At 35.9% G+C, this 26,462-nt stretch overlaps 2 protein-coding genes across 13 annotated transcripts in view; one reads left to right on the top strand and one right to left on the bottom strand.

Annotated features, from left to right (window-relative positions):
- Window positions 1–15,969, top strand: part of Osbpl10 (oxysterol binding protein like 10) — a 293,428-nt gene extending 277,459 nt beyond the window's left edge. For all 10 annotated transcript variants that reach the window (XM_074074053.1, XM_020181728.2, XM_074074057.1 and 7 more), the window contains one exon: window positions 995–15,969. In XM_074074053.1, coding sequence (XP_073930154.1) covers window positions 995–1,039 — 45 coding nt within the window. In that variant the 3' untranslated portion in view covers window positions 1,040–15,969. The remainder of the gene's footprint in view (window positions 1–994) is intronic.
- An 839-nt stretch (window positions 15,970–16,808) lies between these two features.
- Window positions 16,809–26,462, bottom strand: part of Stt3b (STT3 oligosaccharyltransferase complex catalytic subunit B) — a 92,980-nt gene continuing 83,326 nt past the window's right edge. For all 3 annotated transcript variants that reach the window (XM_020181733.2, XM_020181734.2, XM_074074051.1), the window contains 5 exons: window positions 25,936–26,107; window positions 25,011–25,184; window positions 22,770–22,883; window positions 20,206–20,418; window positions 16,809–17,063 (listed from right to left, as the gene is read on the bottom strand). In XM_020181733.2, coding sequence (XP_020037322.1) covers window positions 16,983–17,063; window positions 20,206–20,418; window positions 22,770–22,883; window positions 25,011–25,184; window positions 25,936–26,107 — 754 coding nt within the window. In that variant the 3' untranslated portion in view covers window positions 16,809–16,982. The remainder of the gene's footprint in view (window positions 17,064–20,205; window positions 20,419–22,769; window positions 22,884–25,010; window positions 25,185–25,935; window positions 26,108–26,462) is intronic.

Genomic DNA, 26,462 nt, shown 5'->3' with positions numbered 1-26,462 from the left:
GTGAGATAGCGCCTCACTAACTTTGCCTAGGCTGGTCTTGAACCATGATCTTCCTGATCTCTACCTCCCAAGTAGCTGGGATTGTAGGGTATGAACCAGAGCTTGGCCTAGGAATCTGGATCTTTATGAGGAATCTGATTATTTGTGATGTGAAGGAAGGCAAAAACTTGTAAATACCAAGAATCAATCAGAATCTTATCTGTGGCCCTTTAGCCCAGGTTTGCTAATCTCTGAGTGGGGTCCGTGTCTGAGTGGGGCCCTGAGTCTTGCTCAGGTGAGGTAAAGCCTCAAAATATCCTTCCACAAGGTGGATCCTGTCTGAGACAGCTAGTTTTCTTATCTTCTGTGGAAAGTTGTTCATTAAATGACAACTGAAAAAACCACAGTTTTCCCTCTGGGGTATAAGAGGCCAGTATGTTCCTAACAGAAGGCTTGGAGACAGGTAAGAGTGTCTGCCACCTAACACTGGAATGGCTGCTTACCACCTAGTACATTCCCTTCTGGTTTAACACCAGGTCATAGACACTGTTTTGAGTCTTGCCTTTTCCACCTGCCCCTTGGTGATGTGCCCATCTATTTGTGCCTGCTGGAGTCTTTGCTGGGCAGTGTGGGATGTCAAGAAGCTGGCTTGGGTAAATTCCATATACACATGCTCTTGAGTCTCTTTCCTGTCCATTCATCCAGCCACCCACTTTTTTTTTGTTGCCCCTTTGTCTCATAGTGTTATTTTGCCAAGTAATCTCCCCTTTTTATTTTGGTCATTTCATGGGTCATTTCCTGAAATGCTAAGGTAAAATATTTCTGAGCTCTGAAAATAGCCAGGCTAAGGAGTGCTAGTGAGACCACCAGTGTGGCTTGGCCGGGAGCTCTCCGGAGCAAGTCCTGAGCTTGCACTGCAGTGTCTCTGCCTATTAGAGGCTGGGGGACCCATCTTTGCTTCCCCCTTTTCCTGGCTGTGAGGTCTCCATGTAATGCTTCCTTCTTTCTTTTTCAGGGTGATGGCTGGGTTTACTTCAATCCCCTCTGGAAGGCACACTGATGGGGTGCGGTGCACAGCTTCCCTTACACAGCCCTGTTTTTGTAGAAATTAAAGTGGTACAGTACCGAGATTCTGTTGGCTTTCACTGAGACCTCTTGTTAGCATCCAAGAAACGGTAACAGAAAAAAATGGTATACTGTGAAAAAGGCACCCCCCTACTCTGCTAGAGGATTGAATTTATTCAAGAGCCATTTGGGGCGTGTGCACGCTGTTCACACACATGCTGTGTACACACCTCCTGAGTACTGCTACACATGTGAAATCTGTACTCCCCAATGTTTAAGTGGGTAATCATGGGCCCCTTTTTATCAGTGAAGTTTGAAGTTTTCTATTTTTCACTTTGCCAAAAAACCTTTTGCAATTACACAGATGTTTTCACTTAGCTGTCACAGTGCAGGCTGAGCTGGCCCGGCCCAGTTCAGGTCCCTCTAGGATAAAGTGGTGCGGTCTTGGCAGAAGGGTGGTGGCTATCATGTCATGACTATTGTGATTTTCACCCCTCTCCACACCCAGGAGAAGGGCTCCTTCCTGTGGATGAGGTGAGCAGAAAGCTGTTGAAGTTGGATGCTGGAGCCCTCCACAGTGGTGGCCAGGCCCCATCAAGGAGTTTCTCCCTATCTTTCTGACAGTTTCTCTGCTCAAACCATGAATCATACATCCTTCAGAAGCTTTCCTTTCCTTCCTGTATGGCAGAAACACCTCACACGGAGACTTCACTACTTTTATGATGAAAAAAGGGCTTCAGAAGTTAAATAAGCATGTACAATCATTGCCTCAACCTTGTATTTTTTTTGAGGAAAGAGAAGAGGATTTATGGTGGAGTTTTCTTAAGTGCATCTGTTGGTTTGATCAAATTCTTCAAGGAAGCCAGTGTGGCTAAAACGTGCATAAACCTCAAGTGTCCCATGGCCTCAGCTGAATCTCAGTCTCAGCTTTACAAATGAGACCACAGACACGGCCCAAACAAAAAGCAAGGAAAAGTGATTTGAGTTTTTACTCAGTGCTTATTCTATTTCTACTGTGCCATTCCAGTGATATTTATAAAGTCCAGTAGCATGACTGCTTCTCTGTAGTAATACTAATTTTGTGCCTTTTGTCTGCTTTCTTAAGCCCAATTGTTCACTTTGTAGATATTAGACAAATATATTTCAATTAAATACTGTACCTATCTGTGTATCTGTGATTTTATTTTCAGTGTTTCAAAAGTTGTGGTAGGTGGCTCTGAATGAGCTTGTATTTTCTTGGCTAGATACTGCTATCACTGATGTAGGAAGCAATTCTGAATACATGTAACAGTGTTTTAAACACATCGGAAAAGTCCACCTGATAAACATTATTTGTGGATGCTTTCTGACAGGTTCATAACAACTGTTATGAACTTATAACTGAATTCATGTTCAGTGAGGGTTTTTTGAGGAGCGTCACCACCGGAACTTACAGCAATAAGCCGATTCAGGACCACAGGTGTAAAACATCTGGGTGAACAAAGTGGAACTGTTTTATTTCTTTGAGGGTTTTGGATTTTCTAGTCTTGCTACAGGGCACAAACCAGCAGAGAAATAAACATGGAGAAGGCTTGCTTTTCTTCTCAGGCGTGGCAGAGTATATCTTGCTTTCTTGAAATACCAGACTGGAGGTGTGGCTCAAGTGGTTGAGCACCTGCCTGACAAGTGTGAGGCCTTGAGTTCAAACCACAATACTGCCAAACAAAAAGGAAAAAAAAAATTGTGAAATATCACATGCTAGGTTTATATAAAAGACCATGTACCCACTGCTTAAGGAATGAAACCTGAGTCTGTGGTGCCTTAAAAGCCACCATCGTGCCTCCACACAATTGTACCTTCCTGTAGTAACCAACCTCTTGCTGTTTGCATTTACTTTTCATACTGCGTGGATATCTATAAACTGGTTTTTGGATATTGCACAAGTGGAATCATTGTATCATACTAATTTAAACCAACATTTTCTTTCCAGGTCAATCTATAGTATGAGTTGCTTTATTCATTCATTTTCCTTTGTTGCATTCTCATGTTTCCTTAATTTTTTTTATTGTGGTAGAATATATTTAACCCCAAATTTACCATTTCAACTTTTTTTTTTATAGTACTGGGATTTGAACTCAGGGCCTACACTTTGAGCTACATCATTGGCCCTATTTGTGTGAAGAGTTTTTCAAGATAGGGTCTCCTGAACCATTTGCCCGGGCTGGCTTCAAACCACAATCCTCCTGATCTCTGCCTCCTGAGTAGCTAGGATTACAGGCACGAGCCACGGGCACCTGGCCATTTTAGTTAAGTGTACAGTTTGTGGCATTAAATTATACTCATTCTTGTAACTAATCACCACCATCTACTGCCACAAGTTTTACATCTTCTAAAGCTAAAATTCAACTCTTTACCCATTGAAGAATAATATCCCCTCCCCCCCCCGTCCTTGGCAACCACCATTCCACCTCTTTTCCCTACTGATTGTGACTCTGGGTACCTCCTACGAATCGGCTCACACTTGTGCCTTTATGTCTGGCTTATTTCACTGAGCACGCAAGTTTCATCCATGTTGTGGAATGTGTCAGCTTCCTTCCTTTTTAAGGTTAAATACATAGTCCCGTTGTTTATGCATTTACCTATTGGGGTGTATAAATGTCTGCTCAGATCCCTGCTTTGTATTTTCAGGTACATACCTAGAATTGCTGGATAATGTGACCTGTCCGTAAATTTTGTGGAATTACCATAGTTTTTCACAGCGGCTGGCTGCACTGTTTTCATCCCTATCAACAAAGTAAAAAGGGTCCAATTTCTCCACACCCTCAACAATACTTACTTTTTTAAGAAAACTACTAGCCATCCTGATGGCTGTGAAGCACTATCTCATTGTGATTTTGATTTGCAAAATCTGAATTTGTAATTACTGTGGTTGAGCATCTTTGTGTGGTTTTTGGCTATTTCTATATCTTCTTTGGAGAAATGTCTTCAAGTCCTTTGCCCATTTTTAAATCAATTTTATTGTTGCATTTTAGAAGTTTATTCTGAATATTAATTTTTTATCAGATATATGATTTTCAAATATTTTCTGTTTTATAGATGCCCTTACTTTGTGAAGGTAGGGGGTAATGCTGAGGACCAAACCCAGAGCCTTAGCCTTCCACAGTCTGGGCAAGTGTTTTACCATGGAACTATATCCCTAGCAACCCTGGATTGCTTTTTCCATCTATTGCTAATGTCTTTTGATGCAAAAAACTAATTTTGTTTAAGTCAAACTTTTTTCTTTTGACACCTGTGCTTTTGCTAGCATATCCAAGATATCATTGCCATATCCAGTGTTAAGAAAGAAGCCTTTGTCCTATGCTTTCTTCTAACAGTTTTACAGTTTTAAATGTACATTTAGGACGTTGATCAATTTAAAATTTTTGTATAGTGTGAGGTAATTCCATTCTTTTGCATATAGATTCCCAGTTTTCCCGACAGCATTTATGGAAGAGACTATCCTTTTCCCATTGAGTTACTTTGGTCCCCTTGTTGAAGACCATTTGGCCATATATATCCATGAGTTTATTTCAGGGCTAATTTATTCCATGGTCTATGTCTATGTCAGCATTATACTTTTTTGATTACTGTAGCTTTCTAGTAATTATGAAATCAGGAAATGTGACCTTTTTTTTTTTTAAACGAGACTGGTTTGGCTACTCAGAGTCCCTTGTAAGTTTTAGGATATTTTACAAAACAAACATCGCTGATCATTGGGATTTTAGTAGAGGTTCCAGTGAATCTGCAGATTGTTTTGGAAAGTTTTGTGACCTTAGCATTAAGATTTACAAGATATCTTGGGCACAAGAAATCTTCCCTTTTATTTCCCTTAGTTTTTTTTTTTTTTAACAATTTTTTTTTAGTTTTCAGTGTAAAGCCACCTGCCTCCTTGGTTTAGTTTATTCTTAAATATTTTACGCTTTTTGGTACTATTGCAGGTAGAATTTTCTGTTTTTGGATTGTTCATTGTTAGTTTATAAAAACACAACTGGCTTATATGCATTTTGTATCCTGTATCTGTGGAATTTATTTGTGTGTGTGTGTGTGTGTGTGTATGTGTGTGAGATCTGGGGTTTTTCTAGATAGGATCATGTCATTTGTTCCGAGAGAGTTTTACTTCTTCCGGTTTGGTATCTTTTTTTCTAATTTTTGCCTAATTGTGCTCTGGCTAGAACTTGAAACAGTATGTTGAATGGAGGCAACAAAAAGCAGCTTTTTGTTTTGTTCCTTATCTTAGGAAATTTTTGCAGCCTTTCATCATTGCTGTGGATTTCCACATAGATTTTAATGTGGAGGTAGTTTCCTTTCTTTAAATTTGTTTTAATCATAAAAGGGTGTTGAATCTTTCCAAATGCTTTTTCTGCATGAGTTGAAAAGACATGGTTTTACCACTTTATTCTGTTAATGTGTATGATATGTCAAAAGAATAAATTCTGCTTTGTCATGGTGTATAATCCTTTTAATAGGAAAATGAATTTACTTTTTTTTATTAAAGGAGTTTTTTAGACAATAGTCATATGGGATGGAGATGTTTTCTTGTTGCAGTGTCTTTTCTGGCTTTGGTGTATGGTCATCGTGGGATGAATTAGGAGAATTTCTACAAGAGTTTGGAAAGGATTTGTGGTAGCTCCTCTTAAAATGTTTGCCAAGATTCACCATCGAGACCATTTGGTCCTGGGCTTTTTGTTTGTTTGGGAGATTATAAATTATTCATCCAATCTCCTAATTATAGAACTGTTTATGTTTCGTATTCATGATTTAGTCTTGGTAGGTCAGGTCGAATGTTTCTAGAATTTCTTTTCATCCACATTATCCAATTTGTTGGCATATAGTTGTTGGTAGTACTATCTGTTTTGGAGAGGGAGGTTTTGCCCAAACAATCCTGTTTATAATCCTGTTCACTTTTATAGAATTGGTAGTAATGTCCCCGCTTTCATTTCTGATTTTTTTTCCCCTTAAGCTAGCTAAAGGTTTGTCAATTTTGTTAATGTTTTTGGGAAATTAACTCTTGATTTTGTTGATTTTTCTCGTTTCTTCTCTAATCTTTTGTTCTTTCTTCTACTAGCCTGTGGGGTTCCCCAACCCCAGTTACTCAAGTTGTACAGTTAGGTTGATTTAAATAGCCTCTACAGCTGTGTCCTTTTTTGCATTGTTTTCATGGCTTGAAATCCCATGACTTGATCTTTTATTTCATTTATCTCAGAATTCTCTGATTTCCCTTGTGATTTAACTGATTTTTAAATTTCCCCATATTTGTCAATCTCCAACCTCCCAGTGTTCTTTCTATTGTTTATTTCTAGTTTCATTGTATTGTGATTGACAGAGGTGCTTTATATGACTTCAGTCTTTTAAATTTGAGTTGCTTTGTGATCGATCTTGGAGAGAGTTCCATGCACACTTGAGATAAATGTGCTTTCTCGAGTTGCTTTATATTTTTTGTCTTCTATTTCCTTATTAATCCTATCTGGTGCTTTTATTATTGAAAGTAGGGCTGGAAGTTTCTTTTATTATAGTAATTCTTGGTTTGCTTTATAGATTTTGGAGCTCCGATGTTTGGTGCATGTATTTATCTTCTTGGGAACTTACTATTTTACCAATACATGTGCCCTAGTCTCTTTGTACCATTTTTTAATTTAACGTTTATCTAATCCTGCATAATCATCTCTGTTCTCTGATTACAGATCTCCCTCTAACCACCATATGCTAACGGGTTGTTTCAGTTACCCATGGTCCAGAAAAGTCTGAAAGTTTTAAATTGTGTACCATTGAGTAGTTTCAATCTGAGATGAGAATCATCCCTTTGCACAGCATATATACTACCTATTAGCTCTGAGTTATCAGATCAACTGTTGACAATGCATGTATTCAAGTAACATTTCTTTAATAGCCTGCCTAATACTACATCACACTGCATACAATTCCCCTCATTTTGTAGGCCTTGTATCATCTCACATCATGAGTACATTTTGAGACCACATTCACATAACTTTTATTAGATTGCTGTTGCTAATCTCTTACAATCTCTTACTGTGCCTAATTTAAAACCGAACTTTATCTTAGGTATGTCTCTATAGGGAAAACAACAACAACATGGTATTTAAAAGGTTTGGTACTATCTGCAGTATCAGGTGCTAATGGGGGTCTTGGCATGTATACCCTATGGATAAGGAGGTCATCTCTACTATTTTCCCCCATTCTTTCACTTCACGTTTCTTCTTACATCTAATGTGAATCTCTTATAAACAGCATAGTTTTATCTCCCCCTCTCCCCCGCAAAAAAAACATTTTGCCAGTCTATCATCTTTTAATTGGGGAATTCCATCCATTTACATTTAAGAAATCATAGAGGACTGACTGAAGATTGTATGTAGGTCCCATTTCCTCCATTATTGCCTTTTGTGCTTAGCTGATTTCTTGTGATACATTAGATGATTCCTTTCTCATCTGTCTAGATGCTACAGGTATTTCTTTGTGGTTACCACAGGGATTGCATATGACATCCTAAAGTTGCAATAATCTGTTTTAAGATGCTATCAGCTTAACTTCAATTGCATAAAAACCTTCAGTCCTTTAGAGCTGTTTCTCATTGTATTAACCTGTGTCACAAATTACATGTTTATATACTGCGATTAGCATAGTTTGGTAATTACTTCCATGGCCTTTTTGAAACACTGTAAACATTAAGAAGTAGAGTTATGAACCAAAATTACTAGTTTGTTTATGTTTACTTTTTCCATCTTCATATTGGTGTATGGAGCTTTTCATTTCAACTTGGAGGACTCCCGTCAGCATTTCTTGTCAAGGAACATCAAGTACTAGTGAACTCTCCCTTAGCGTTTTTCTAATCTGAGAATGTCTTAAGTTTCTCTTTCATTAGTATTTTTAAATATATCACAACACTGTGTCTTGACCTTTAAGGTTTCTGCTGAGAAATCTGCTAACTATATTGACAAGTAATATTTCTCTTGAAGAGATGAAGATTCTCTTTGGCTTTGACAGCTTTTGCCTAGTAGAGATCCCTTTATTTATCTTGGAGTTTACTGAACTTCTTGGACTTGTGTATCTCCCACGTACTTGGGAACTTTCTGCCACTACTTCCTCAGTCTCACTGCCCCTGTATCTCTATTCTTTTTAGAATTCCCTTCATGCAATGTGGGCCTGCCTGATTGATACTATCCCTTAAATCCTTAAAGCTGTTTACCTTTATCTTTTTAATTTCTTCTTAGACTTGATTTCAAATGAGCTGTCACCATGATTATTTCTTCTTCCTGTTTTGAGTCTGCTGTTAAAACACCTCAAGTCAAATTTTCAAATTCAGTTATTTTTCAGCTTTCAATCTTGGTTTTTAAATTTCTTAGTTGATATTCTAATTTGGTCATATATTATGAGTCACTTGGGTGTGTTAAAGTTGTCTACATCTGATGCTTGGGCTATAGGACATTTTCTTCCTTTGAATTGGCCACGTTTTCTTGAATGCTTGATGATCCTTTGTTGAAAGGAGGGCATTTGAAAAAGAAAAAAGCTACCTCTGCTAGTATTTGCACACTGTCTCCGTGCCAGGAAAGAGCTTCACTAATTAGCAAAGTATTCTAATCCCTGACCTAGCCCAGGGTGGAGGCTTGTCAACCTCTCAGAATTTATGTCCTGATTCCCTGGTATTATACAAGACTGCTGCTTATTTAAATGAATTTTCCCAGAGTCTCCCTCCAGGAAGACTCTCAGGGCCTTTAATGTTCTAGTTCCTTAGTTTGAACTGTTTTTGAGATTATTGTTTTTCTTATGTGTGAACACACTGGTATCAATTTATCTTGTTTACTTCGACAGATTTAGAATTGCCAGGACTACAGTATCCAAACAAGTTTTCAGAGTGGTTTTAACAGTTGTTTAAGTTCTCATCAGAAATGTGAGTTCACTTTTAAAAGTATATTCTAATACTTATTTCAGCTGACGGTGGGCAGCGTGTTCATTCTCACATATTTGTCACTTTGATTTCTTTTGTTAAGCACTAACAAAAAGCTTTTGCTGTCTCCCTAAGTTCTCTATATACTCTGGATATTAGTTCTTTGTCAGCTACAGGCCAGATGAGAATACATACATCTTTCTTTTCCCAAGATACTCACTGGTCTAAAGTTTCTATACCTTGGTTTAGTAACACATATCATGAGCTGAGCTCACTATAAAGCTACAGTAGTCAGGATGGTGTAGTGTTAAAGGACACATCTGCAGGTTAATGAAACAGAACAGAGAAATTTTTAATGTTTTTTACAAATGTGCCAATTAAATGGGAAAAAGTATGTATTTTAAACAAGTGTTGTTGAATCAGCTGATGAAATGATCATCTCAAATCATAACTCTAACTCATACAGTACAGACTTAAGTGTAAGAGGTAATTTTGTATAAACTGGACACACATGCTGGGAGGTTTGCCCACTGACAGGTTTCTACTAACCTTGCTTTTAATCTTTCTTGAAGTAAGTGAAGCTCAACTACTGCCCATCTTCTGTAACATTTGTTAATGTAGTTTTTTCATTATTAGGAACGTGAAGTCATCATTTAAAAATATCCATCAGCAGCAAAGAGGCCTGAGCCTCTGATCCATGTTAATCTTACTTTGTCAAGAGGACTACACGATGACTCGTCCTGCTTGTTTTTAACACAGTGTGTTGAGATTACAAGAGAATACATTATTGATGGTTAGTCACTCTGGCAGCCACGTGATCTTGAGTTTTCCTTTAGTCTGTTTGGCTCCACCTTTCACCAAAGCTAATTTCACAGAAGATACTTGATAATCAAAATGTCTCCCAGCTGTTTTGTAAGACTTACAAATAGAGACCCCCAAAATATGCAATATTTTCTAAGTATTGAGATTGTGGGGGAACATATTAAGTGCTGGGTCTGTCCTGAGATAGAAAGGAGTAATTGTTTCTAATATTCTACCTTTTATTGGGGGGGAGAGGAGGGGATGGCAAAAGGGTATTCACTCATGCTTGCCAGGCAGGCACTCTACCACTTGAGCCACTCCTCCAGCCCGTTTTGCTCTGGTTATTTTGGAGCTAGACGGGGCCTCATCTTTTGCCTAGGCTGGCCTGGACCATGATTCTCCTACTTATGCTTCCCAATGTAACTGGGACAACAGGCACATGCCACTAGGCCCAAATATTTCTGTTGAGATGGGATATTTGCAAGCTTTTGCCCAGGCCACCAGTGCCCAGCCCTGATATTCCACTTCTGACTAGCCCAAGGAGTTGGGAACTTCCCAGCTAAAGTCAACTAGAAAATCTGCATTAAAAATACCTACTTTAATACTTCATAAGACCAAAATAGTCTCACCAGGCCAGAATAAAAGGAATGGATGAAAATTCTGAGTAAGTCTGGCATTTGGGGCCATTTTCCCTGGGAAATTGGTAGAGACGGAACAGTAATTTTAGTAACTTTATTAAAATGGACAGATGTTCATATATCTGCTTGGGTGAGTTCCCTGGATACTTTTGGCCTGGAAACAAAGGCTTGTTTTATATTCAACATCCATCTTTTAAAGTGGACTAAGGTGATTCTGACTTACAAATTTCTGTGGGTGTCTAGAATACATAGAAGAAAATCTTAAAAAGCAAACACCTCTGACCTAAATTTACCCATACAGCTTCTTAAATATAATGTCTAGAACACACACACAAAATCCCTATCAATGAGTAGTAAGACCACAACCAGTAGAAAGAAAACAAGACCCACACAACTCTCTAGACATTAAGGTTATCAGGAAAAAAACCCTAAAATATACTATGTTAAAAATAAGACTGAGAATTTCCATGGGTTAGGTGTAAATAATAAAAATTTCATATCTGATTTAAAAGAAAAAAATTCTAAAACTGAAAAATGAACTCAGATTTAACATAGTATCCATAATTGATGAGCAAATTAAGTCAGGAGAAAATATACCATAAAAAGTGAAGTTTACTAATTATATTTTATTAGTATCAGAAGGAGAATGGAGTGTTTAATGAGATAATAAAATTTAAAAACTGATGAAAACAAGTCATGAAGTTAAAAAAGTTAACAAATCCAAAGCAGATTATATAAGAAGGATGAAAAAGATATGCAGAGTCCCTAAGAGAGCTGTTATAATGCTAGTATTACTGAAAACAAAGCCTGGTAATTAATTAATTCCATAAAGTTGAGAGAAAGAAAAATAATTGTACAAAAAAAATTGCCAAAAGAACCTACATTGCTTTTAAGGAGATATGAAAAATCTATACTTTTTTTTTTATCATTGATGTTGAATTATATTTATGTATTTATTTAGTGGTACTAGGGATTGAACTCAGGTCCTTGAGTTTTCTAGGCAAGTGCTCTATCGTTTGAGCCATGCCAGCAGTCCAATATGTATTAGACAATTACTCACATGTCCCTGAAACACACTGCTTTCAGGGACATATTGGGAAAATACATACACATAGATATATATGTAAAGTTTATTTCCACATGTCCCTGAAGCAATAGTGCTAAAATACATTAATATATAATATTAACTGACCATTTCAAACAAGGATTAAAATCACAGAGTATCTAATAAATTGACAAAATAGTAGGAAAGCTCCATGTCTGGAAAGAAAGAAATATATACTGAATCCCACAGTTTAAAGTAGTAGTACAATGGAAACTAAACATACATTAGAATGAATGACAGTTTACATCAAAACCTGTGAGAATGGAGCTTGAGGTATGATTGAAGTAAATTTGCAACTTTAAATTCATGTATCAGGAAGAAATCAATATGCCAAGTTAAAACAACACTGTCCTTCCACATACCAACAAAAGACTACATATTTTAAGGGACTAAAAAACATGTTATAGCAATCAATGAAGTCAGGTGCTGGTTTTTAAAAGAGGGTTTTTTAAAGATGGGGGAGAAGCTAACAAAGTTGATTTAAAAAAAACCTGCTAAGGAAAATGAGGAAGCAAGGGTGGGAGTTGGGTGGAGGGAAGTAAATGTAAGCAAAAGTAAACCAACCTAGTAATTAAAAGGAGACATCACTGCAGGAGCTTCAGATAGTAAAATAATCAAAAGGTGATATTACCAATGATTTTACATTACTGGGAACCTGGATGAAATGGATAAATTCCTTGAAAAGCAGGACTTACCAAAATTTAAATAAGGGAGAAAACCTTTATTCTTTCAGCTATGAAATAATCACCAGTAATTAAAAAGCAATGTTTTACCAAGAATTTTCCTGGCCCAAATGGTTTCATCAATGATGTCTACCTAACACATGGTTATACCAGAAATATAATTTTAGTTTAACATTGTGAACAAAGTCTGTACTATTCACTATACTAGAAGTAAGTGAGAAAAACAGGAATTGTCTCATAGAAAAAACTTGAGAAAATCCACTCAGTGGAAAATAGCAATGTCCTCAATATGATCAAAGGTATTTACAGAAAATCTATAGCAAACATGTGAGCCAGGGAACAAGGATGATGTTGCTTCTATGCAGCACAAGAGTGGTAAGTGTGCCTGAGCCAGTGCAGCTGAGCAAGAAAACTGTCATCATTCCCAAGTTATACTGTGTATTCACAATAAAAAAATAATTGAAATAAATTGTTAGAATGAGCTTAACAAGGTTGTTGAATACAATTTTAGTAATTCAAGAATCAGTTTCGATACACTGACAATTAGAAGTTAAAATTTTATAAGACATAGTTATTTATCAGGAAATAACATCAGGTAATAGAAGAAAACATACAAGCCCTTCAAAACCTGTGACAGAGACTCATAAATTCAAGTATATACTATGTTCGTGGATAAGTCTCAGAACTGTAGAGGTGTTAATTTTTTGGAGGAACTTACTCTGATTCCAAAACTTATATAAAATGCAAAAATCCTATAAATTTCCAAGAAAAGCAAGGTGAGTAGAACTCAACTATGTCTTAATTATCTTAAGACCAAAAAAAATCTCTGGACTATAACAAACTTTATGGAATTTGGTTTACTACAAAAAGGGTACTCCAGAGCTTTAGGAAAAGGGTTGCCCCCCACACAATAAATGGTACTGGGGCAATTAGACACACATACTCCAACAAGAACAAACCTAAAATAAAAGCAATTCACACTGCACTCAACAAATAAATTACAGGTGAACTGCAAAACTATGTACAAAAGGTAAAACGATAAATTTCTGGAAAACAACACGGGAGAGTAGCTTTATGGTTTCAGGTTAAGAGAAGTTTTTTAAACACGGCAAAGAAAACCACACAAATACAAAAGACTGAAAAAGATTAAATTAAAATGATTTGCACACATGAAGAACTAATTTTAAAGAACAGAAATATGCACCTCAACCAATACCTTAGTAAAAGGGGACTTCCAAATGCCCTACCTCATTAGTAACCTAGAGAAGGCAAACTAAAGTGGGAAATCATTCACCCTACAGAAAGGCAAAATAGAATGACATGGATTCATCCAAGAGTGGTGGCATATACCTATAATCCCAGTACTCAAGTTTGAGTGCCAGCCTAGGTTATATAGGAGGACTGTATTTTAAAAACACAGACACCAGAATGACAAGAATTGAAGAGGATATAAAAGCAATAAAAACTTTCATACCCTACCCAGCAATCCAATTTTACTTAAATAATCACAGAAATGCATGCATAAAACCACCAAAAGGTAGCCTTATCTGTAATATTCCCAAACTGGAAACTACAAATGTTCACCAAAAATGGAATGGATGTGTATGTGTGAGAGTGAAATAGAGACAAGATGGAAGAGTAATAATGAAAATGAACAAACTTTGGAGTTGCATGCAACAATAAACTAAATATGAAAAATATACCCTATGATTCCACTCAGCTCAAAAAACAGGTGCACTTAAACAGGTTTAGATAGTTAGGTGGTAAAGGCATAAATCAAAGTAATTACTTCTCCTTTTGGAGGGAGAAGTAGGACAGGACTGTAACTGGGATGGGGCATGGTCACAAAACTGCCTACCTTGTGGTAACTAAGTTGTACATTTTTGCTTCTTGGTGTTGTATTTCACAATAAAAATTAGACATTATAACATTTCATTGGTTGACTGTTTCTTCAACTTCTTACCATTGTAACTGCAGTCTGCTATTGAGCTCTGTGTTTACTCTCTTCTCCACCTTCGTCAGCTGAGGGTTAAGGGCAGCAAAGCAGATGTCTGGCAGAACCCACACTGAGCAGCAGACAGAGCAGCAGCAGCTCTAGCAAGATGAGAGTTCTGGAGATAGTTTGCACAACTATGTAGATGTACTTAGCACTACTGAACGTACACTCTAAAATGGTTACGTTGGGAATTTTTGCTGTGTGTGTTTCAGACCATTTTCTTTTCCCTGTACTGAATAGTGTAGTACATGCTGGGCAAGAACTCTACCACTGCGTTCTCCCCTACCCTACTAGCCCCAGAACAGTATTTTAAAAGAGGAGTTTGTAGGATCTTAAGACCTCTTGGCGATGGAAACAGTAATAGTCCATAAGAAGGTTTTATACTGCCTAGTCCTTTGGCCTCTTGGTCATGGTATAGGGACTCAAATGAACACAAATGCAAACTCAGGTAAGCCAGCAATGTTAAGTCTGAATTTAATTTTGTATTTGGACTTGCTGCCTCAATGTCATATTTACACTACAAAGCACTAAAGTTATAAAAGCTATTTTTCAATCTAAAACCCCACTATGTGATGCACAGTGTTAGTGATCACACAGGAAATGAATTTAGGGACCTAAAGACTATTCTAAGCCAATTACATTCCAATGTCGTCAAACCACTAAATGCTCACTTTTCTGCTACAATAAAGCCACAAGTTCTTAAATAATTACAATGAGGTACTTTACGGATAACATTCCTAAAACAAAGGTGTGAGGTCTTTCTCCCCTATAATGAAAGTTCTACACTGAGAACTTTACTGATGAAATACCAGAACTTCATAGAATTTGTTAGATCCTTACTTAAACAGGTAAAATTCCTATTTGGCTAGATTTCTTCCCTCCCCTATCTCATAAAAATAATTAAAATGAGATTTTCACACTGGGATTAAAAAGTAAAATGTACAATTTAAGCTGAACTCTTTCCACACATCCTGTCTAAAACCTTAGTAAGGAAGGAGGTATGTGATCAGTACTGTTATCTCTCCTTTCAAAAACAAAAGATTTGTAGGAGACAACACTTGGCCCTCTCCCCAGTCCTGCTTGAGTTTGGTTTTCAGATAAGGTCTCAGGCTAACTGCATCAGAGCTGACCTCAAACCTGGGTCCTCCAATAGGACCACGGCATGGAACACCCTACATGTTTCCTTGAGACAGGGTCTTGCTTATTTTTGCCTGAACTGGCCTTGTACTGGTGGATCCTGTCTCCACCTTCCTAAACACAATACTTACCACAAAATTTGAACTAAGTTTCTCTTACAGCCAACAACTTCTCTGCATTGAATTCTAAAGCAACAAAGTAAAATAAAATCCCCCGAATGACAAGGTATCAGAAATCCAGATTTTAGTTACACTTTATTTGTGAAAATGTTCAGCCATTGTATTGGTCTGTAAAAGAACCATCATCTGGGTCAAAAATGAATTCTATAAATCAAAGAATATTCTACACCTTGAAAAAGAAAATCAGCAGTAACATTCTCACTGAACATTGTAAATTACATTTTTTCTTCATAAAAGGTACATACTATTCTGCACTTTTCCACCCAAAGCAGTGGTGTGTTATGCTTGTTATATATATATATAAAAAAAAGTTGTATCCTATGGCAGGAAAAACCCTTTTCTCTTTCACTTTTACTAATAAACAACTGGAGAAAAATTTCAAGTCTGTATAAAGTTGTCTATAAGCTGGAAAATGAACATGTTCAATCTCCATTTACATTTTAGTGCATTTTGACAATTGTCACATTTTTAATAAAAGTAAGAAAATGCATATAGCACTAGAGTGTTTCATCAAATGTTTAAGGTATTAAAATGGATCAGAGAACAAAAATCACTGATGGATGAAACCTATAAAATGGGAAAAATGCAGGCAAAGTTTACAAATCCTTTGTCATTTTGAAGTGTCACAGAAAATGAACTTTGGATACCTATCCATTTTGAAGGGTTTTTTCCTTAATCTTTGCATGTAAACATAGTGCTAACCTCAGTACTAAGATACCAAACACCCCATCCTGGTGAGCACAGTTCTGTGCAGTTGCCATGATTTCCAAAGGATATAAATTTAGCCCTTGAATGAATAATGTGTGAAATCTGTTCTGTAAGTACCTGGTGAAAACAACTGCTACTAGCAGTAATAACGTATCAACGTAAAAATCTACTTGAGTCAATTAACTATTCAAACAAAAGCTTACAGCAACAGTAAGCAATAGCTGATATACGTTTGATGAAACATTCTTTGCATTGGAGAAACATGAAAATAAATATAGTTCAAGGAAGTATAATAACTTTTCTAATACCTCTTTCTCAGACCTTTACTACTTTATTGGTTCAAGAAGCTCTCATCACATTTTATCATTTGTATTTTACATATTGCTATTTGGGAAATTCAAATAAAATGCAGGTCTTGTAAAAAGAATAAAAACATTTGAACAAGTATGCCATGTGCCAGTGACCAAATTAGAGGGTTCTTTGGTGCAATTAATCCAAATTCTCAGATTTGAAGGATTATATGTACCAATAAAAAAATCTGCTGCTAGACATTTACAGCAGTGCTCTGTCTTGCTTCACATTACAAATAGAAACAGCTGTTCTCAATAAGCCAATTTTATTTTTTAAATGAGGCATTGCCAGAAAATTTTGCACATTAACCTGGACCAGTGATGGTTCTGTACCCTCAGTTGCTGTGAAACATGACGTGAGCTAAAGGCAAAGACCGGTTCTCACAAGGACACTGCTTCAAGTCAGGAGTCAGAACAGTGTGTTTAAACAGTCTTCTTAGATATTTTCTTGCCTTTCTTAAAAACTAGCTTATTTTTAATGTAGCCACGCTTCCTTTTGGTGGTCTAAAAAGAAAAGAGAACACATGGTATTAGTGCAGGTTTCTTTGAAACTGAAAAATAGACAACCATGGTTTACTATATTAGGATAAAGACTGTCTTAGCTCTTCCTGTGACTGGACCCTATGACAGTTAGTTATACTTATCATAAAACTACCTGGAGAAATCTGAAATTAATAGCTCTAGGTCCACCCTAGCATTAACGTGAGGGAGTACCACCACAGCATTCCTCACCATGAAGGGTGCCACTAAATGTTTAGTGGTAATAATAAATGCCTAGTGATAATAATTACTCAAATATCCAGGCATGGTAACACTAGACTAGGGAATCAGAAAATGGTTAAGTAATGCTACTGTTAGTCTAGCCTCCAAGAAGTTAACTGTGTGGAGAAATACAAGTCAGCTTACTTAGTAGCTTTTAGAGCCCTGCTTTTCTTATCTGTAAAATGAAGATGACTGTGTCTACAAAACTGAAAGACAAAGCCACTTAACACATTCATTAATATTGTTTCAGGAAGGAAAGAAACTAAGCACCTAAAGTTGAAAAGCAAAATAACATTTCTTGAGTTGCACAGATCTTTTAAAAACAAAACATTTTTCTTAATTCAGGATCCCACTAAAATAATTCCAACAGATGTTTTCTAGTGTAAGAAACAATTGCTGCAAATACGGTGATAGAAATTATTGCAAAAATGTTAAGTTAGAACCCTACAGAGTCAATCACATAGGCACATGTCTACCAATGTGACACACATCCCTAGATTTTGAAGAAAGCAACTAATTTTTCAAAGTAATTCAATGTACTATTAAAGTGCTGGATTAACAGAAGCTGGGAACTTGAGAGATTTGACTGCTCAGTTCAATTACACTTAAATACAACTCATACAAAACAATGCCCCTCCAATTCACAATGTTCACCTCAAAACAACTTACAATTTTTTCAACAGGGACAAGAACACAAGGCAAATGTAATCCTTTTTTGATACTATGAAAAATAGCTACTGCTAAGTTGTTAATCATATTACATGTTATCTTATTATTAATTTATCTTACTAAGGCAAAACCTCTGTATGGCACAATTTTTGAAAACACAAACCAGGTAAAGAAGTTAGTTTCTTTATTATCATTATCTATACATTTCTAAAATGAAACCTTTTCTATGCAGCCTTACAGTGTACTCCAGGGCTATGCAACTGAGCCCTTAAGATGATTTCCCTAACTGGGAAGTGAACCATTACAGAAACAAGTGAACCATTACAGAAAGTGTTTTTTGCAGCCCTATACTAATATAATTTCTAGGACCTTCAGCTATACCAAATTTGCTGAGGCAGGAGAACTCCAAGAATAGCTGCTATATACATACATTCCTCCCGTAAAGTCAAAACCAGGGTGGGGAGAAAACAAATAAAAAGCTTTCCTCTATTGTGCTAGTACAAAACAGAATAGAAAGCTTTGCAAAACAAATTCAATATATATATTACTGGCTACTAGATTATATGTCATATGCCCAAAAGTCAGACTAATTTTTACTTATCTATGCACACTTGTTTGTTTTGGGGAAATGATGGATGGCAGGACAAAAGAAAACTTACTGCTTTGGAGGTCTCTGGTAGACAGCAAATTCAACAGATCTTTTTCAAAAAAAAAACCTCTACTAAGTATGAATGTCTTAGGAGTAAATGCGTTTAGACTGCATTTGTGTAACTCACCAGTTTCTCCTGCCTCATTCCTCTGAGAAACCAGACCTGATTTCTTCATAGATGGATATGATATGACTAATTCAGTGAGTATGAGTTCTATGTGTTATTTTAAAATACATTAGTCTAGATATGCTAATACATTATCTGCAGAGAAAGCATTCATACAAAAAAATTTCTATTTAACTATATAGCTAATAATATCCAGCACTCTTTTGGTATATTATATATACCAAATACATTGAGAACAATGTATTTGGTACATATTTAAAGAAACAAAGGGAAAAAAAACAGTTGCTTTGATGATTTAAAACAACTGAGCTATGAAAACTTAAGCATCCTTTCAAAAATTAAGACCAAATCAGTCTAATAGTCTAATAATAATCAGCATTATAAGAATGTTATACAAAGACAACCTAAATATTCTATCTCACTGCCCATTATTTCTCACCTTCCACACTAATCTTTTATAGTAAAGATTAGAGATCTATTTGGCTTAAATGAGTAATAATGAGTCCAAGTAAAACACTTCATATCTTAACAATATTTATTAGAAAAGGACTACAATAGTCTCAGCATAATTCCTAACTACAAGTTTTGTCATAATAATTACATGCCAAGTATCTTAAGACAATTTTTTTCTGCTTTAGAAGGACTTGCCTAACTAAAGCCTATTTATTTTTATTAGCATATATTATATTAATTATACAAAGGAGTTTCACTGTGATATTTCCGTGCATGCATAAAATGTACTTTGATCAAATTAATCCCCTCTATTACTTTCTTATCCCCCTTTTAAACCATTTTTACTGTTTCTTTTTCCTGTTTTTATACATTGTTTATAAAGTACTTTGATCATATTCAAACCCCCAACACACCTACTTTTGCCTCTCCCTTCCTGCTGCTTCCCATCCCATTTTGCACTTGTGTCATTCTTTTCTTTTGTAGGTCTAGATTCCACATGAGAGAGAACTCAAGGTATTTTCCTTTGCCTGGCTAAAGCCTACTTTTTTATTCAAAAAATAATACAGCAAAACATCATATGAAGAATGAAACATGAAGGTGCAATATAAATTTGCTTTGATCGAAAGAACTAACCACAATTCTATTAAGCATTATGCATTTTTTACTATTATGCAAGTTTGTAACGTGACCACAGAAATCTTTACAAATAAATATTACAAGTAAATAAATGGGAATGGCCCAAACTAAAGCTAGAATGCCTCTTAAGAAATCTCAACTTGGTTCATGGATAACCACCAGAAAAGGTTGCTGCTAGGGATAGCTGAAGTGCTCTGTTTGAAAAGCCTATTCTTAGGATGTATATGCCTAGAATGTATATATAAGCCACAGTCTTTTAAACATGATAAGTAGAAATTTTCAATTATTCTTTCTCATACAAACCAACAATAAGTTACCTTTTCACATAAATGCTCTCATTTGGCACCCACCTTCTTTGACAAATATTTCTGTTTGGGGAAAATGTTGGTGACTCGAGGTTTGTGGTCTAGTGTCTCCCTGTTATCAGGTGCTTTCACTTTATATATCCTGACAAGCCAGTGTTCTGACGTGAAGGCTTCCTCCAAATGCTTGAATTTAATGTCCTTATTTCCAATCTCAGCGTTACGTGTTCGATCAAAACCTGGGGGTGTACGAAAATCTAGCTGCAAGAGTAACATTAGTATTAGATGTTAGCTGTATTGGAAATCAGTCAATGTTAGAAGGCAGTAAATGTTATCATTAGAGTAATACCCTCTCCCTTTGTGGAGGAAAAAATTGAGGAATATATCTTAACAGTTCTCATACACTGCTAAATAGATACAAGTAATGAGGAAGAGAAAGAAAATACATCAGAATACACATTTCACAAAATTCTTAAGAATAGATGAACAACATAAAGGCTTTTAAAAGTACACAAAATTGAAATGAAATCCGTTAAAATACTTTCTTTTAGGTACAAAGAGGTAACACACAGAAGGGCCTTACAATCCTGTGTTTTCTCTGCACTGCTAGCTTCATAACCTTTGGACTCAGCCTAATACTATCTCTGCAGAGAAATATTTTCTCTATTGCAAACATTGCTAACATTGTTATTTATCCAGAACGTGGGAGCTACAAAGGAAGCTAAGCAAGCCAAACCACAGGAGGAGTTATGAGGGATAAAAAAAGAACAGAGAAAAGAAGACTTTAAGAAATTCTGAGTAGTTTATATAGATATACAAACCTGTCGTAGGTAAATTCAATTTTAAAACAAAAATAAAAACTACTACAAAGAATGAATAATTTGTTCATGCTTATCTATACAATAGTAAAATTACATTTCATGTTTTAACCAAGTATCATTCTTAAGTAAGGTAGGCATAAAAATGAACACAAGCTAGAAACTGGCTTAAACTGTTGATAAAATTAAGGGGAGGAGGGTGTTATTTCAATGCAATCCTTAGTGAGCAGAGAAACTAACCATTTACCACAGGAAAACCATTTTTCTGGAATAATTATTACGGCCAAGTGCTTCTTTCTTAAAGCATGAGTTTAGAGTCTAGGTAGTGGCACTCATTTAAATCTAGTTCATCATTATCTGGTGTTTTGTTTTTAAAGCCACCTGCAGAGTGAATAATGATGAAGCAACACAACAAACAACACAGTGATAAGCAAACTATTCTAAAAACTATCTTAATGATTGTATTTCATAAAAGGATAAAATTTGTTTCACAAACTGGGACCTAAACAAACGTCTTCAGGTTAAGAGTTTTCAGGATTCCTGTGGTAGTATAAGATCAAACACGTAATTTTCTCTCTGCTTTCAGAAAGCAATATGGAATTAATTTTCACTGTGATCTTACTATTGAGGGTAGTACCTGGATTATAGTTGTCAATCTAAGAGCTATAAAAATCCTTAGAAATAGTTGAGGAAAATACAATTTTTTCCTCAATCCTCTTAAGTGGGATGGACAAAAGGCAGATTAACAAGAGAAAAACAAATTTATTATTAAGTGCAGCGCACATCACACAGGAAAAACTTCCATGAAAAGTAACTCAAAGCAATAACTTAGAACTGTGGGTTATATACCATACTCAACAAAGAAGAGTAAGTTTGTGGACAGATGATAAGACAAAGAAAAATAGGCTTCCAAGGTAGGAAAATGTGGGAAGGAATATATATAGGAGAAACTAATAGAGTAAGATTTGTTTGCAGATTCCTCTGTGTCCTTTCTGGGTGGATAAGGAGTCTAGAGTTATCTTCAGTAAAGATTTTAATTCCTGCCTTTAGGCAGAAAAGAAGTTGGATAAAGACATCTCAAAAATAATATGTCACAGAGACACATCTTGAGGTGATGTATCCTGGTATCCCTCAAAGTAAAGTCATCAGTGTGTAACCCCCATTACTTACAGACAAGACAAAAAAACCCAACTACAGTCCAAGGAAGATGCAACTTATCTGAGGATTACATGACTTGACAGAGCCTGATCTAAAACGCAGACAGGTATAACAACCGTTGTTTATGCCACAATGCCTTTTTGTACATCCACTGATTTTGCAGACCCTAAAGCTTTTGTTCCACATCATTTTAATTTATTAAGAAAGTATGACCCAGGTGGTAATGAAGAACAGGGATAAAATGAACATCTGCAGAGACCGTATCATTAAACGGTTTTTGGCTTTTCTCCACCAAGCAGCAAAGAGACCCAGCTAAGATCATGGTGCTTCCTTAGCAGGAAGACCTCTCCCCAGAAAACAATGTCTTCTAAAAGCAAGTGGTCAAAACACAGGATAGAAAGCAAAGGTTGAATATGAGCTAGTATTAAAAATATTTTGCAAATGAGTCCTTGATCTAAAACTTTTTTTCTAATTTCTAACATAGAAATTTCAGAAATCTAAACTTAATGAAAAAGAAGAATCTTTAGATAAATACATTTCTTTATAGCCCAATCAAGCCATTCTCCTGTTTTCTGAAGGCAAAAAGATTTTTTGTTTTAAATAAAGATTATACATAGAAAATCTGATTTAACCAACCTGCATTTCTCCAAATCTGTAGTATGACATTTTATACATAAGGCAATTCAACAAAGTAGGGGATCCTGCTTTGTCTACCCGGAATTCTCCCTGTTGGGTGAAATAGTCACCTTCCTATGAGAGAGAAACCAGAAGTTTCTATGTCAGTTCAATTTAAGCTATTGGTTAGTATTTTTCTTTTCCTCCTAAGAACCAATTTTTAAGACATCTTCATAAAATCATACTCTTTTAGGTCTCTCAGATTTTAAACCATGTTACAAAGCCTTAATAGTTTTAAAATAATTGTACCAACACCATGGTTTAATACCAGGTTAGGCTGGCTCTCTTCAAATGTCCTGATCCCCATTATTCCTTTTCAGTTTTCCTCAATTTTTCCATATGAACTCTAAAATCCTCCTTTAGCTAGAGCAGGGAATGTTTTAAAAACCAGCAATATTATGTTCCTATCTATCTAAGTATATATTTGGAAATGATCTATCATATGTTACAATTTTAACACTGCTAAAGCAAATTCATGAATGAAAATCAAAATCACACAGTTTAGATTAACTTAAAGAAATAATGTTTGTTAATCACAGGTAAGGGAAAATGTTACAACATTTACATTTGACCAGAAAATCTGAGGCTTTTAAAAATCATTCCCACTACACGATACACACACAATTCATCACCCCCTGCCCCCCAAATTCTTTCATTCTTTTTCAGTAGCATTTTTTTTTAAATGTTAATGGAGCTGAAACTCAGGGCCTCATACTTGCTAGGCAAACACTACCACTTGACCTATCCTCACCCCCCCCAGCCCTTTCACTTTTTTGACCTGGACCACGATCATCCTATTTTAAACTTCCTCTGTAGCTGGGATGAGGGGTGTATACATCACTACTCCCAGATGTTACTGGGGTCTCAAGAACTTTTTTACCCAGGCTAGTCTTGAACCCAGATCCTCCCAATTTCCACTTCCCAAAAAGATGGGATTACAGGCATGAGCCATAGTACCCAGATTCATTAGCAAATCTTACAATCATCTTTTGTGGTTTCTTTCTATAGAACACAATTCTGGAAGCCTATCCTTAGAGTTCACAACTAAGTGGGAAAGATAAGCTAAGCTCTAAACTACACAACAGGTATATGTGATTTGCCAACAAATACAAACATGGGGTCACCAAAAACGGCTTCTGGAGAAGTGAAATATATGTGGAAGGGAAGGTATTCCAAGAAAGGCAACAGTAAAACCACGTGTCAGAAGTGTCACGGAAAGAAACCACAGGCATGTTTCAAAGGATAGAGTACACTGGCAGACTGGGAAAAAGTTGGTAGAAGGCCAAGAGAACAAGCAAGAGAAGGTGAAGTATAAGGGGCCTGCACTCCAGGCTATAGAGTTTGGACTGTAAACCAAACTCTATAGAGTGTGTGCTTCACCAAGAGATTATTTATTTTGTACCAGTCACTAGGATGAGGTGTCATCTGCGTTACTATTTTCATAACAGCATTACAAATGAGTTATTTTTGGCACCTCCACTGTAAGTACTGCCTTGGTCACCACTGTCATCCCAGATCCTAGAACAAGATCTAGTGCTTAAAGCACTTACACCAACTGTCCAGAATAATTTGCCCGTAACACCAAGCTGACAGAATTTTAGTTCTGACTCATGTCTGTCTGGCTTCAAGGCCTTTTCCCATACTCATGAAGCCTTTTAAGCCATAAAGTGACATGAAAGAAGAAGCAAAGCGAAGGCAAAGAGGGCAACTGCAAGATTATTGGACTCTTTCAGGTTTATAAACATAAGGGTCAGTACTAGGGTAGAAGCAATGGAAATAGAAACAAAAGGCTGAAATAAGAGAAAGTAAAGAAGTAAAAGCAAGAAACTGTTTTCTAAGATTGAATGGAAGTGCTGCCATGAGGGTATGTTCTGAGTTGTGCACCATTAGACAATTTCTGTGTCACAGGAACATGACAGCGTACCCTTACACAAATCTAGACAATGTAGCCTACTTCCCACTTAGGCTTTATAGTATTAATACTGTCACATGTGCACTTTGTTGTTGGCCTAAATGTCTTTTATACGGCAAATAACTCTAACAAGTTTAAAAAGTTTTCAACCTAGAAAATGCTTCTAGTATCTTTAATAAAGACACTAATTTGGAGGATAGGATGATGAAAGCAAATACAGTTAGTAAAGTAAGAATCATTTGGACACTGTGAGCTGTCGTTCACATACCTGGGATTATCTAGTTCCTTACCCGAATGTCTTTTGGATGCTCCCCTTCAGCTATCCTAACCATCCACAGAAACTTGTTGATATCATCACCAGAATAGCCAATAACCCCTCCAAAAATAACCAAAACATAATCTACATCTAGAGTCCTCATGATTTTATAGGCTGCTGTTTCATTGGAAGACATAGCTTTTCCTACCTACGGAATAAAATAAAAATGTACATTTTTATTGCAAGATGGAATTTGTAGAGTTTGACTTATATTGAATTTTTTTGTAGAAATGATTTTCTATAAACACAATAAATTTATTAAAATTTATAAATACCTACAATAACCAACTTATAGCAAAAATGTTAAAATCTAACTACATTTTCTAATAGTTTGCTAATAATTAAGGTCTATGAAATTAACATTCAATAATGAAAGTAGGCAAGTTTTGAAACAATGTCTTACAACCTTAGGTTGGCCAGTAATCTTCCCAGCGCATACATATTCCTCCTATTAGCCACAAGACTAACAAAAATAGAATTTATTTAGTTAAGAAACACTTATTTTTGAAAATCTTTTAAGTACAGAACAGTGATTACCTTAATTTATGTACATTAACCATTTGGTAGTAAACATAATTTGCATGCCATAAAATACAACAAATTTGCAAACAAAACATAAGTCAAACACTTAAAAAATTTGTCTAATTCAATAAAGTAAATAAATATATCACAAAATTTACCAGAAATAAGCCTACAATTCTATATAAATAAGTATATATCATTCTTTAAAACAAAATAAGCATACTGTGAAGCTACTTTATTGAATGCATGTGTAAAGAAGTCTTTTGAGATATGTGCAAAGAGTACTTTCATCCACTTCTTTTCCACATAGTAAGTGAAGTATGACTACTAAATAGTAAAGATTTATTTTTCATCTTTTAAAAAAATCAAATCCTTACCAGTGCTATGTGGCTGTTATTCCAGGTATTATTATCCACCAAAGTAGTCCTATTAGCCATTCCAGCTATCTGATAGCCATAATCCCACCAAGACATCACTCGGGCATGTTCATCCGTGTTTTGCCTTAGCCAAAAGTAAGCTTCTCTAAAATCATCTAAAATATTTCTGGTGCTGAAAAGAATCACATTATTCTTTTAAATGAGATCTTAAAATGTAAAGAGGATAACTTAACATCTTGAGATGCTTAACCATGGAATATTTTCACATTTTAAGGATGGTAGTTTAAAATCTTTAAAGAAGAGCTAGACTAGTGCTTATCAAACTAAATCATCTATACTACCTTATAAAAGAGCAGATCTGATTCAATAGTTCTAGGGTGAAGGCCTGACATTCTGCAAGTCTACTAAGCTGCCTTGTGGGGCAGAAGGATGAGGGGCAAGGCAATACATAAATTAGCAGTTAAAATCTAGTCTCCAAGACTGGAGGTGTGGCTCAAGCAGCAGAGTGCCAGCTTTGTAAGTGCAAA

Source organism: Castor canadensis, chromosome 5 (assembly GCF_047511655.1).
Source record: "Castor canadensis chromosome 5, mCasCan1.hap1v2, whole genome shotgun sequence".
Taxonomy (NCBI): Eukaryota; Metazoa; Chordata; class Mammalia; order Rodentia; family Castoridae; genus Castor; species Castor canadensis.
This window is presented reverse-complemented; position numbering and strand designations above follow the sequence as displayed.